At 39.4% G+C, this 14,574-nt stretch overlaps 1 protein-coding gene across 1 annotated transcript in view; it reads right to left on the bottom strand.

Annotated features, from left to right (window-relative positions):
- The window catches only part of USH2A (usherin), a 754,837-nt gene that overhangs the window by 252,930 nt on the left and 487,333 nt on the right, over positions 1–14,574 (bottom strand). Inside the window, exons 38-39 of the mRNA XM_047077230.1 lie at positions 9,727–9,877; positions 8,991–9,133 (exon numbers count right to left, since the gene is read on the bottom strand). Of these exons, the coding sequence (XP_046933186.1) occupies positions 8,991–9,133; positions 9,727–9,877 (294 nt within the window). The remainder of the gene's footprint in view (positions 1–8,990; positions 9,134–9,726; positions 9,878–14,574) is intronic.

Below are 14,574 nucleotides of genomic sequence, written 5' to 3'. Positions count from 1 at the left end.
TATGTCACCACCGCCCTCTAAAAAAGAATAATATACATTTAAGAATCAGAATCATTTCCATTCGAGTTTTCAGCAGGGTCTTGCTTAATTAATTATGTCTCATTTGTACACTATCAAACTGTGAGCTTCTTCAGGAAAAAGGAGCAGCAATGACACAGTTTGTTCTCTGTTATGATGGGGATAAGCCTTTTATTTCTCCCGAATCGGATGATAGTTTTATAGGTGAAACATCTACGGTAATGAGATGAACTGGCACTTTAAGCCCTCACAGAGCACGAGCTTTCCTTAAAGATGATCTCTTATCTTGGGAAAGACGAGATGTTCAATTTCAATTTCATGATTTTTTTTCCCCTTAAAAGCCAGCATACATTTTATTAGCTTCCCGCTCTAGCTGAGTAGGCTCCCTGCTCTTGTTGCACGAAGGGTCCTTAAACTTGTGTGATTCAGGAGGGGAAGCTGAAAGCAGCCTCATTAGCTCCTTTGGCCGGGGAAGTGTTAAAACCTGACTCCCGGCACTCTTCCAATTTAGTGCTTTCGAACGATAAGCCGAATCATCTAATTCTATATACAAATCAACTGGCATGCTACTGCATGGTGGAAAGGGTCACCACAATTATGTAAAACATGAGTAATAACTGTAATTGGGGTAGTTTGCTAATACAATAAAAAGCTCTGAACATGAGGAAAGTTATGCTCACAGCAGTAGCTATCACTTTCTAAAGTAAGAATTCATGGATGAAATGACATGAAAAAGATGGTTATAAAATTTTAATGGAATGATAAAAGGCAAAAGTCAGCCTCTCAGCTGAATTCTTAAAATCCCTATATATCACAATCAGCTCCTTAACTGTAAAATCAATGTGGAGTATAACATGTTGTCAATGCGGCTGTCACTGGAGGGGAGACTGGGAAGTATGACAGCCACACAGCTCAACTGGCCAGTGATGAAAATACAACTGTACAGCCCTCTCCGTGGGTGTAATTGTTTAGAGAACTCCCCCCACCCCCGCCAGAGGTGGGAACGGGAACATCCTTTCTGTTCAGATCACTGATTCATGTTTCAGGCCATTTCATTACAGCATTAATAACAGAAAGTAGTTTCATTTTGGCAAATGAAATTATCTTTTATGGGAAACTATTTTGCTCATCAGCTTCAAAAGTTCAGACGCAGCCTAAAATAGAGCCATAAAATTGTTAACAGAGGGGTCTGCTTATTTATTTTCATAGTCAGGTGTGCGAACTGGGAAGGGTGTGGGCGCACACGCACGCGCATGTGGATGTGTGTGTGCGTAGGAATAAATGGTCTGAATGACTCACGCTTTCGGTGTGTATATAACTTCCAGTGGTTTCCATGGGCCTCCTACGCTCGTTCGCTATTAGCGTTACCCACGGAGCGCTCGGTTTTCCTGTTATGTTCTCATTATTGCCCTGGTGAAGCAACTTCTAGTTAAAAACTCAGTTTGAAAGCTCTTTTCAGTAATATTAACTCCACACAAGAATATCCCCCAAATTTGCCCATGAATTAACACGCAAGGTAGCAAATATATGGATGTATGATTATATAAAGCAATACGTTGTAAGCTAATTGTTAATGTAGCCTTTTGATATTCACTCCTGATACGTTAGCAGAAGAGTGATGGATTCTAGCTTCTCTTTAATCATGAATTCTTTTATCAATTTATTATTTATACCCCAACTACTTTCCCAAGGGATTCCTGACAGCTCATAATAAGACTTAAGTGTAATAGGACCAGTAAAATAAAGAAATATTAATCTTGTAATGATAAAGGGCACAAGAGTTGTATCCCAAAACAAATACTAAAAATGAGTTACTCTTATTTTGCACAAAAATGAACATGCAGCTTCTTGACAACTGATAAAATAGGAAGTGGGCAGTGAAGCATAGGAATTGTTTAAGAAAGCTTGGTGAAGTTGAAAGAATACCATTCGATAGTCTGTAAGGAGGAGAACCAGTACTGGGAAACTCTTTTTCTCCATCTCTCCCATGAGAGAGTGGAGGGAGTGTAGCTTAGGAAGAATGTTTTGATTTCTGAACTGGGGCATGTTTTGGAGTGAATGGCTTTGAATTCTTCTTTGAAAGTTTGGGACAGAAAATCAAAAGTGTCGATGTGAGAATTTATGAAAGCAGAAAAAAAGTCCTAAAAGAATTGGAGGTTCCAGATTTGGAAGAACAGTATGCCCTACGTACCCAAAAGAGAGCCAAGAGCTCAGGGAGGAAATTGAGGCTGGGTGGATAGATTTTTCATTAATCAGTCCATCCTTTCAAAGGAGTTTCTATTGGTTGCTTTTAGCTTGGGTTCTTAGGATATTAAAATAAGAATGTAAAAATAATAATTAATATTTGCTTTTATTAATTCTGGAAATACAAGAATGTAGGGGGATGGAATCCATGCAATGGAAAACAAAGTATGTAGTGACATGGATACAGGACCATTTTGCTCTCCTAATCAGCAGATTAAATAATTTACTTTCTGGGGCACCTGGCTGGCTCAGCTGGTTAAGTGTCTGACCCTTGGTTTCAGCTCAGGTCATGATCTCACAGCTCCTGGGCTCAAGCCCCGCATTGAACTCTGTGCTGACAGGGCTGAGCCTGCATGAAATTCTCTGTCTCCCTCCCTCTCCGCCCCTCCCCAACTTGTGCTCGCTCGCGCTCTCTCTCTCTCTCTCAAAATAAATAAATACTAAAAAAAATTATCTTACACCATGGATCTTCTCGATAAAATAGATACCTGTAATCGCTGGTGGAAAGGATAAATGTGTCAGTTAATATTTAAAGCAATTATGAAGCCTAGTTAGAACGGAGAAAGCACAATAATTGTGCAACACTACTGAAACCCATAGTTCATATTTCTTCATTAAAATAAAATCTACTGATGTGAATACGCTCCACCCTAACTTTCAAATGCTATTTTCTCTCATATAGAAGGTTTTTAAGGTACAGATTGAGACTTTAACTTCCAAAACACACTAATAAAAGGATGTTTGCCGTGTCAGATAGATTTTCAAATTTAAATACTCCTAAGAGCACAAACACATTTACTCAATGATCTAGAAAATCCTGCTCTAGAATTATCTTCATTAATGAATCCAAATTTATGCCACAGTTTTACTTCTCCCTGTCACAAGACTCAGAGAGCTCACTCTCATTACAGGTTTCGAGAATAAGAAAAAGTGTTTTCCTTCTGGAACTCTCTTCCTATATATCCCTCCCCGCCTCATTTTGAAATAGACGTGATTTGGGGCTAGGAGACGCCTCTCGAATTAGAACATTCATTATCCTAGTGAAGACAGTCAGTGTTGAATCAAAGGAACAGCCAGCAGGCTGCCTCCGACCAAGGGAAAGAATGAGGATTGCTTTTGGGATTTCCTTCTCTTCCACCTGCCTCTCATCCTCACCCACCTCTCATCCTCATACATACCCCTATCATCTCCCACTGAGGCTGAAACACTGGCAGCACACTATGCAAGCCATCCCCCCAGTCTCACGTGTCAGTGGACACCTCCAACGGCAATTACGGCTTCTGCCTTCTTCTGGGCCAATTGTGAGGAAATAAATTTGAAATTTAATATTTAAGTGAATTCCAAATATAAATCAGTCCCTATTCCTTCTCCTGATTCTCTCCTCAGGGAAGGCTTTCCTGACACCCCACATTGAGGGAAACGCTCTGCCTCTGGGCTTGCTTGCATAGAAACCTCAGTTCTGTAGACTCTAACGATGGCTCTACTCTGTGTCCCCCTTGTCAGATAACGGATGCCTCAAGGAAAGAACAGCGTCTTAATCATCCTTGTAACTTTGATGTCTCTCTCGGTCCCTGGGACAGGGCAGGTACCCAGATAAAATTGGCTTGGTTGAATTTTCACGGATTTGCTTACATAAAAGTCTCTTTAATTAATACTTCCTGGCAATTTTGGGACACCTGCTGTATATCAGATCCTCTACCAGGCCTGGGGTATACAGTCATCCCCCTTTATCTGTGGGGGATACATTGCAGCACCCCCAATGGATACCTGAAACTGCAGATCGTTCTGAGCCCTATACATACTATGTTTTTCCTATACATACATACCTATGATACTTTATACATTAGGCACGGTAAGAGATTAACAGCAATAACGCATAATAAAAGAAAGCAAGATGGCAGATAAGGGGAAATTACGGTACAAAGATAAATGAGACAGAGTCTTAGGTCCTGAGAAGTTACAATTCAGAACGAGATGTTGATGGTGCACAATACAAATCAAAATTCTGCGGTAGCAATGAGGAAGGAAGACTTCACAGAGGAGGTGACATTTGAGCTGAGGCTTGATGAATGAGTAGATTTTGCCAGACAACAAACAAGGAAGAAACTTGTTCTGTTCAATACAGATTTCAAGTAACATTGCAATGTCTTTCTTACTCCAGAAAAACCCCTGTTCCTTTGTAAACTGCCGTGAGAATCTCAAAGATGAATGAGGGAGCTGGGGATCAGATACTCAAAAACGCTGACAGAAAAAATAAAGCAGAATCCAGGTACTAGGATAATGACCCTCATTGCTTCCTTCTTTGTTCAAGGTGTATTTTAAGTGTGGGAAAAATAACAAGGTCTAATATAATGAATAAAGTGTGTTCAGAGTATTTAAAAACCATAAGAGACTCTTGAATGCTGAGAACAAACTGAGGGTTGATGGGGGTGGTGGGGGGGAGAGAGGAAAGTGGGTGATGAGCACTGAGGAGGGCACCTGTTGCGATGAGCACTGGGTGTTGTAAGGAAACCAATTAGACAATAAATTATATTTAATATTAAAAAAATAAAATCCCACTGTGTAGGTGATAAGATACATACCCCTATCTATTAGCATACTCCAGGCCAACCTCATGAACAATCTGTCTGTTAGCAAAATAATGAGCTCATGAAAAATTATGTAAGTAAATCTACAAAATAAACTGCTTGAATCCCACAGACTTTATTTAATAATGTCTCTTAGATTAGTGGTTACAAATATAAATGTGGGTGGCTCAGTCAGTTATACGTCCAACTTCGGGTCAAGTTATGATCTCAGGGTTTGTGGGTTCAAGCCCTGCATGGGGCTTTCTGCTGTCAGCACAGAGCTCACTTTGGATCCTCTGATCCCTCTCTCTGCCTCTTCCCTGCAGATGCTCTCTCCCTCTCTCTCAAAAATAAGTCAACATTTAAAAATATATATACAGATATGGAGTTTTTAAACTTCAAATTTCATAAAACAATCAGATTTTTTAAAGTCTTTTAAAAATATATGATAACGAAATGGCCTACTCTAGAACCAGTTTGGGTTTTTGTTTTGTTTTGGAAGGAGAAAAGTAATTTTTAGAAAACAATTTCATTTTTAGTAGGTTGATCTAATTGCCTGTGTATTCCATACATGTTTGTTGTTCAAATGTCTGAAATAAAGACATTTCACATTTCAATCTTGTTCCCTGAAAAACTTTGTGAGAAACAGATTTTCCAGCTTTTGATGGTCTAAGGAATCGACATTTTTAAAGAAAAGTGGGCCATCTCATATTTTACACAGGGCAGGATTTTAGTAGGCCAAAGGACAGGCCCCCATGCTGAGGTTGCAGGAAACTTGCCCTTCCAGGGGCTCCAATTCCTATATGCATATACTGCACAGAAAACCATTGTAAACAAACAAGGGAAAGGGAAGAAAACAATCAGGAGCAATGGTTATTTCAGGTTAAAAAATACCAAAAATTTCAGTGGCTAGGTAAGTGTCTTCATGTTAGCAATCACACGTATCCAAGTCTAACACAATCTTTTTTTTTTTTTTAAGATTTATTTGTTTATTTTTTTGAGAGAGAGACAGAGCGCAAGTGGGGGAGGGGCAGAGAGAGAGGGTAACACAGAATCCAAAGCAGGCTCCATGCTCTGAGCTGTCAGCACAGAGCCTGATGTGGGGCTCGAACCCACGAACTGTGAGATCACGACCTGAGCTGAAGCTGGCCACTTAACTGACTGAGTCACTCAGGCGCCCCAGGTCTAACACAATCTTCATGCATTTTTGCAAATTGCAGACATGCCAGGTTCTTGGACTGCCAGCAGCATGCAACACACACACACACACACACACACACACACACACATACAAACACACACCAAAAGCCATGAGTTGTTTGTATTTACCTGGTTGCAAATAGTCGAACACTACACTGACCAACTTGGCTGGAACAAACATCTTTTATTAACACACGTTTAACAGGATTTAAAATATTCATAGGAAATGTGCATTATTATTATTTGGCATCAGCACACTAGATTTTTAAAAATGCATGGAACTGGATATTGGTGGCACTCTGATAGAAATGACAAATTATTTGAAAAAAAAATCTATTAAAATTCTTCACAACCCTTTTCTCTGCCCATGAGAACTTCTCTTTGCACTCAAGCATTTGTTTCTCTGTGTACAGTTCATTTCCTGCCTTGGTATCTCTTTCTGGTTTCAGTAGTGTCACAGGCTTGATGAAAATCACAGTCTTGCCATATCACACTAAAAACACTGCACTTGGTGACCTGTGTTGGCACCAGAAAACTTTGAGGCTTTGGTTGATGTAGAAAGGTGCATATTGATGGTATGAAATTTAAATGTAGGCATGAGGTGACTTCTCAGTTTTATTCTGTAAGACGGTATGTAGAGTTTTTATATTAGACATTGCACTTGGGCACCTGGGAGGTGCCGGTCAGGATCAAGTATGAAGCGTGATTCTCGCATGGAGATGTCAGCATGGGTGGTTTCGTGTGCAATGCTTTGAAGCCTTGACAGAAAAACTGCTTGTGCCCAATGCCAATCACTCACTCTTTGTCAACTCAATTGCACATCCTTTCAGAAATGGCATCCATCTCCACGGACACCCAAAATATAGAGTACACTGCCATTATGTCTCAGGGGTAAGCATGCACTGGTAACTTAACCTGGAGGGGCAAAGGGCCAGCCTTTGGCTCTTTCATAATATATATGACTTTGCAGTGTGCACATGAAGCATACGAAGAAAGAAGTCATCAGTTTCAGGGAAAGGATTTAAATAAAAATGATGGCTTGGTTTCTTGGGTTAATACCTGCTATGTAATCATGTGTTACCAATTCTTAAGGAACATGAAGGGTTAATACTATTCCCTTCAAACCCAGTTCTAAAAATCACAAAGAAGGCAATGTCTTCAGTGCATGAGAATTCTAACCACATAGAGTCCATAGACTTGTTTTATGGTCACTTAAGGCAGGAGTAAGTTTGTTCAACAAAGAATGCTATGCTGGTTGGTACTTTGCAATGTTTTGTACTTTATGTGATAACTTCTTGCCTGTAGATAGAAGATCATGGCTTCTATTCAATGAGAATCACCCCTGAGAAAACTCAAGCGTTGCTCATTCTCTGTGGCCATAGAAATTGTGGGTGCCAAAAAGGGGACTGTTTCTCTTCTCTTCCAATGTGGCATTCTATGGAGTCATCCTCTCTGCAGTGGGCTGAATCATTAAATACTTTCAGTTAACCTTTATTGAGTGCCATCAAGTATGCTATATCTAAGAAGGAGGATTAGAAGCCTATTTTCAGTTGTTTTTAAAATAATGTTTCTTTAAAAATCTATTTTGAGTGTGAGCTCTCTAGTTCATAAATCTGCATACAGTCTGGTGACTAGGCTGACAGGTTCCCTAGAGTGTGTGTGATGCTTCCCCTAAAAGGGGTGTAGGTGCATTGAGTGGTGCCTTAATGCTTTCTGGGTCTTGGGTGTCGTTTATTGCACTGTGCTGATAATTTACTAAATGGTACTCGAGAGACCAAAAGGACTGGATGTGCCCTTGTAAAGTACCTAACCTGCTCCTAGGGAGTGATTACAAATTGGGAGAAATGGATGAAGTATTATATATTATTGTTCTTCATGGCCTTTTCAAAAAAAATAAAGTAAGCTTTAAGGAAGGTAAATAGTTCTGATTCTATCTCATTTGATGTCTTATCCTTACTAAAATAATATAATTAAGGGTATTGTAGCAATAAAAGAATCTACTTAATATACAATTGAGATTCTTTCAAATACCATATCTTTTGATTAATATCTAGCCTTTTGAAAGTCACTTGGGTCCTCATTGGATATAGAGCCAGAATGGCAATTGGCCAACAGAGCAACATCTTCTAAGAAGCCTCTGATTAAAAGACTTGACAAGATTAACCCTAAAAACCTCAATGTTCAAAAATACAGTGTCCTCATTCACTCGATATAGCTTGATTTAATTTCAAACTTTTCTAAAAAAAAAATTATACTTCCATATATATATATATATATATATATATATATATATATATGCCCCTATAGAGGTCATTTATATAAAACTACGCATTATAGCCAAATATTTATTTTCTATAAATAACCTAGTAAAAACCTATATATGAAAACATAACTCTTTCGTGACAGACTCGAAAGCCTCTTAATTGATTGTATAAGGCAATCCCAATCTAGTCTTCGTAATAGTGAAGAACCATTGTTATCAGATTATATTTCTCTATTCTGAAGTCTGTCTTTCAGGTGTGACTAAAAGTATAATGGGATCTGTTTCCAGGAAAAGGTATAATGACACGTTAAGCATCTTCATGAAGCAAGACCCCTATTTCATGTTCTTCTGCCTGTCAGGATTCCTCCAAAGCAGAGTACATTGAGTGGAAGATGGTAACTTTCCTCTCGTAGGACACCTAGATGTACCCTGAAGGATAGAATGGGGCCATGCCATAATTTATTGCGAATTCCTTCTTCCTGTAGTAATTTTTCTTCTGAAGGCCTCACCCTCAAAATCCCCCAAGCCCCCATTTTTCTTCTTTCTTGAAGTCTGACTATCCTTGGCCTAGAAAAGATTATTGTCACTAAATGTCAAGAAACCAGGGGAGGCTTACTTCTCTGTTTTGGAAAAACTGAAGACATTTAATAGTCCCTAATGTAGACGACATTTGGCTGTGTATTGTTCAGACCACTTACTGTCCTCTGTGGTCACGAACAGAATCCAGGAACTATGCGCACTGCCAAATCCATTGGAGGCAACCAAGCGAAACTCATATTCTGTGTACGGTTGGAGATCTCTCACTTCATAGCTTAACGATGCAGAAGGATTGGAAAATAACCTACATAGGAAAGAAATGTTAATTAGGAAGCTTTAGACATTCAAAGAAATAAAAACAAGTAAAATCTTACTGCAAGGAATTTTCAGAGAATGTCAAATTCCAGGCAAGTACTGCAATTTTCTGTTGTCACAGGAGATCTCTCTTAAAATAAGGAGCCACTTGGCTGAGGGCTTCTAATATTGCATTTATATGAGATGTAAATTCTAGTAGTATTGAGAAAATTCTAGTCTACTATTGAGGCTGATTGCCATGTGGAATTTGTAGACTAAGTATTATAATTTTGTATCTACAGTTCAGATAGCATTTCTTTTTTTAGTTCAGGTGTATGTCTGCTTTATGCAATACCTATGCCCATGAAAAGTTAAAGGTGAAGAAATCCTATATTAATGCTTTATAAATGGAAAATAGATAATTTTGCTGAGCAAATAATTATGTCCTAAGGAATTGCTTGTCTTTTATTTGAACTTTTAAAAGGTGGCCTTTATTTGTTGCGAATGAGAACTGACCTATTCACAAATTAAGGTAAAGTAAGTTATGTCCATAACATATAATCCAGGTGACAGTTAGGAGGATAGACAAAGTAACAGGCTCACTCTAGATATCCATGGGTGGAGTGGCCGGGCCTCATCTGGAGTTGGTATCTGGGAGAGCCGGGAGCGTTGTTACGAGCTGGTGTAGACCAGACAACCTGAAGACTGGTTGGAGTGGCAGATGAAAGCCTCGGAGGCAACACGCCATCTGGAGCTGTCGAAAAACACAGATGAATTAGAGCAGAGAAAACTGTGGAGAACATATGTTGGATGGAATCGAAATGCTCCATATACTGGAAAAACTGTTCCTCAGGATCAACAACAATGTTAAACATGGTCCATTTAATTTAACATTTTCATTCCTGAACTACTGTACTTCCTTATTGTTCATTTCAACACAATTACATTAGTATTTCAACCTGAAAAGCCAGCCCCCAAACAGCAAGACAAATGAACATGCAGCACATCCCCACCTGTACTTCTGTTTATCTAATTGAAAACATGTAGGGAACTTAGTGAACCAAATATTAAAGTAACTTTTTAAATTAACTCTTTCCTCAGCAATCAAGCAATCAAACAGTGAAGGAGTCCAGATCTTTTCTTTCTCTCATCGATTATCACCCATTGCCACTTAATCCCGCTTCTACTCATGATCACAACTGGCTTTCTTTCTTTTTTTTTTTTTTTTTGGTGTTTTGAGGATGGTTTATTAAAATTGTATTTTTCTACAATATTAAGTACACACGGTTGGCTGAAAATAGCACATTGCAGGTGTAATTCTCACTTAACAAAAACATAAAAACTGAAGTTCCTTCCCCATGTGCCTTATACAGTCAGTTGCCCTTATTCAAATACGTGGCAAGTTGAAGCATACATGTTGCTTTTCCTAGTCTGGTTGAATCTCTGGCAAATTCTTCCTGAATTCAGCCTGTCTGCTTGATATAATCTATCAGGGAACTCTATTTGAATAGTTCTACGAGGTCTAACAGGAATGAAGGAAACTAAAGTCCATTCGACTTAAAAAAATGACAAGATGAGTCTGATTATTAAATTAATTTTTCTAACAGGTATAACTTGAATGAAACTATCATATAAAAATTTATTCCAAAGCTAGTCAGAAGCAAAGCTCTGTGACTTCAGGAGAATCAAGAATCACCTAATGGCTCTCAGCGTATGTTTCTTACCTTTGGGATGGGGATAGTTTTCCTTTACAGGATTGTTGCGAAGATTGGAAGTGATGTAAATAAAGCACCTTGTTTTGGGTCCTGGTAATGATTAGTTAGTTGTTGTTTTTGTGGTGATGATGATGATGATGATGACGACATCGGACTGATCTGAACTTTCTTTAGCATAATTTAAGTGCTAAGATACTGTAAGTTTTCAGGAACATCCTAATTTTAATATAAGCTTCTTTTTTAAAAAGCTTATTTATTTCTTTTTGAGGGAGAGAGAGAGAGAGCACAGGCACAAACAGCGGAAGGGCAGAGAGAAGGAGAGACAGAATGCCAAGTAGGTTCTGCACCATCAGCACAGAGCCTGATGCGGGGCTCGAACCCATGAACTGTGAGATTATGACCTGAGCTGAGATCAAGAGTCGAATGTTTGAACAACTGAACCTTCCAAGTGCCCTGTAATGTAAGTTTCTAATTGCCAAGGATTACTAGAAGCCATTGGTGAGGAAGGAGAAGGGATTACAATAATTAAAATACCCAGCAGGGTTCATTTTCAACTTCTTTTTATACACAACCTTACGTAGTGTGTGATTTTATATACTTTCCCCCTCAGGAGAACCTGCCTGTGAACTAGGAAGCTAATGAATGGCCAGTGATGGGAAAAGACGAATTACATGATGTGATTCATCAATCTGTTGTAAGGGTCGAGTTCATCAATAATCCACTAATTTATTCAATAAGCATTTATTGAGCCTCTACTCTGTGCAAAGTATTCTTTGTGTGGAGGGGGAATAACACCGAGTGAAACAGATATGGCCCTTGACCCTATGGAACTTACATGTAAATAGAGGGAGCAAGCATTAAGCAAATGGGTACCTAAGATTATAACGGGTAGATAAGCTCAAGAGAAAAATAAAGCAGGGTAAGGGAAGAGAAAATGAAAGGGAGTGTGCCATTTTATTGTTAAGTAACAATTCAGATTGGATAGGAAAGCCATAGGAAGAACATGTCATTAGGTGACATTTGAGCAGAGACCTCAGTGACCATGAAAATGTCTGGAGGAAGGGCAACCCAGCCACAGAGGGCAGTAAGCACAAGGGCAGTGAGAGGGGAAAGTACTAGTTGTGTTTAAGGCACAGTGGAGACACCAAAGTGGCTGGAAATAGGCCAAGGAGAGAGAAAGGAAAAGAGGTTGGAGGGACAGGCAGGGTCTAGATCCCTCCAGATGCCTTCATAGTTCTAGGCTTTGAAAATCATACTAAAGACTTTGGGTTTCATTTGAAATGAATTTGTAGGCCATTGCAGGGTTTTAATACAGGACACGACATAATTTGGAACCTATAAAGACTACTCTATGCTAATGGGGGGGGTGAGGGTAGACAAGGGAATCACCTAATATAGCAATCCAGGTAAAAGATGACAATAGCATGGATTCCAGTGACAGCAGCAGAGGTGGTGATATATTCTGCTGACCAAGTGAGTATGGATGGTATTTTGCTAAGAGAAAATAAGGGAGTGAAAGATGATGTCAGTGTGTTTAGCCTAACTGTCCAGGTGAATGGTGGTGCCATTATTGATCTGAGGAACGCTGAGGGGAGAAATCAGTTATGGGGCGGGGATCAGTTCTGTTTCATCCATGTTACATGGGAAAGGCATAAATTCATCTCTAGTGGGGACATCAAGGAAGAAGTGGGAGGTATGAGTTTGGATAAGAGTTGTGGATGAAGGCATGTGGTACGTAACAGCTGAGATTTGATGAAATAACCTAGGAGGTGAATGTAGGTAGAGTGAGTGCAGAAGAGGTCTGTGAACTGAGCCATGAGGTCCCCCAACATTTTAAGGTCAGGAGGAAGGTTCTACCACAAAGGAGGCATAAAGGAGTGGTCAGTGAGGGAGGACAACTTAGAGAAGGTGTAGCCTGCAAGTCAAGTAAAGAAAGCATATCAAAAAGGACTGATCAACTCTGTGAAACATGCTGACAGTTTAAGGCATGAGACTGAGAATTATATTTTGCATTTGGCCAAACACTGGAGGTGTTTGGTGACCTTGCCAAGAATAGATGTGTGCAGTGATGGGTGTGGCAGCATGACTGGAGATGGTTGAGGAGACAATGAGAGGGCAGAGAAGGAGGAAATAGTGAGTACAGGCAACTCTTCTGAGGGATTTTGTTCTAAAGGGGAGTAGAAAATAGGGCAGCATTTAAAGAAGCTTATGTAATTAAGGAAGGTGTTCTAAAAACTGGGAGATGCTAAAGTGTATACACACTTACTAGAAAGATCCAGAAGATATTTGGGGAAATGATGTAGCAGAAGGAAGAGTAATGGCCAGAGCAAATTCCTTGTGTTGGGAGAGACAGAGAGATAAGCCAGGGCACAATGGCTGTTGCATAGAGCAGGAATAGTACACCCATTGTGCAGAAGCGAATGCAGGGACAGGCAATTCAGAGAGAGAGGTAGATTTATTGATGGAAAAACACCAAGGATCTCTTCTGATGGACTCCATTTTCTCAGTGAGCAAAATAAAAGCAAAGGCCTCAACTCAGTGCTAATGTGTGAGAGGGAATCATATGCTTTAAGAGAGATGAAATGAGAGGCGCCTGGGTGGCTCAGTCAGTTGAGCATCTGACTTGGTTTCGGCTCTCCGGTCATGATTTCATGGTTTCATGGGATCATGCCCCACATAGGGCTCTGCACTGACAGTGCAGAGCCTACTTAGAATTCTCTCTCTCCCTTTTTCTTTGCCCCTCACCTGCTTGCTCTCTCTCTCTCTCTCTCTCTCTCTCAAAAAATAAACAAACATTAAAACAAAAACAAAACAGAGAAATGAAATGGTATGAAATTGCTCCCTCAGTTAGTAGCCTAGGAAATGCAGTAGAACTGTTGTCCAGGGCCTCGTATCCCATTATCCACTGCTAATAAAGACTTACTACCTGATAATTTATCTGTGAACACAAATAGGTTTAACACTGATTATCTCTTATTTGCTATATGTTTTTTTAACTGATTCATAATAAACGAACATACATTGAAAGAGCATGGGCGATAAGTAAAGTACAAAATTGTGTATAATGTAGCACATATAGTCATGTCCCTAGTTTGACTGTTTTCTTATCTAATTTTTCTGTGTCAAGGAATGTAATATCATCAACAACCCAAATTTGGAAAAAAACAACAGTTTGGATAAGTCATGGACATGAAAAAATTAGAGCTTTAAATATATACACAAAAATCCATTCATGTGTTAAAAACTGCATTACCATGCTGTTAAGAAGGGAGAATTGCCCCAAAGTAGGCTCCCTAATAGTAATATAGTATCCTGGGTTCTTTTCTGAGTGTTAACATCAAAAAAAGCACCCCATTAAATTGGTCATACTCTGCTTGTATAAAATTGCAAAATATTTCCAAACAGAGTGATCATCTTATATTATTTACGTACAACTATTCATTTTGTCTGCTTCTGGAAACATTGAATTCTGGAAACCTTTCCTTCCCCTTTAGTTAACCCCTTTTATCCTAGACCTATTCCGTAGAGGCTCCTTAGCACCAAAGCAATAACTGGGAACTATAGCCATAATTCCACCTCTGGTTCCTTAACACAAGAGCCGTGTATCTATCAGCTTGATATATTGTCTCCAAGATGCTATGTTGCTCGAAAAGCTTCTCTCGAGTTTAATATGACCCTCACGGGGCAAGCACTCCACAGACAACCTCCTGAATCAACACATCTTGTCCAGTAAATA

Source organism: Lynx rufus, unplaced genomic scaffold (genome assembly GCF_022079265.1).
Source record: "Lynx rufus isolate CCGP_SWC_20201006 ecotype Redwood Valley unplaced genomic scaffold, mLynRuf1.p SCAF_15, whole genome shotgun sequence".
Lineage (NCBI taxonomy): Eukaryota > Metazoa > Chordata > Mammalia > Carnivora > Felidae > Lynx > Lynx rufus.
Note: the sequence above shows the minus strand (reverse complement) of the source record. Positions and strands in the feature narration are given on the sequence as shown.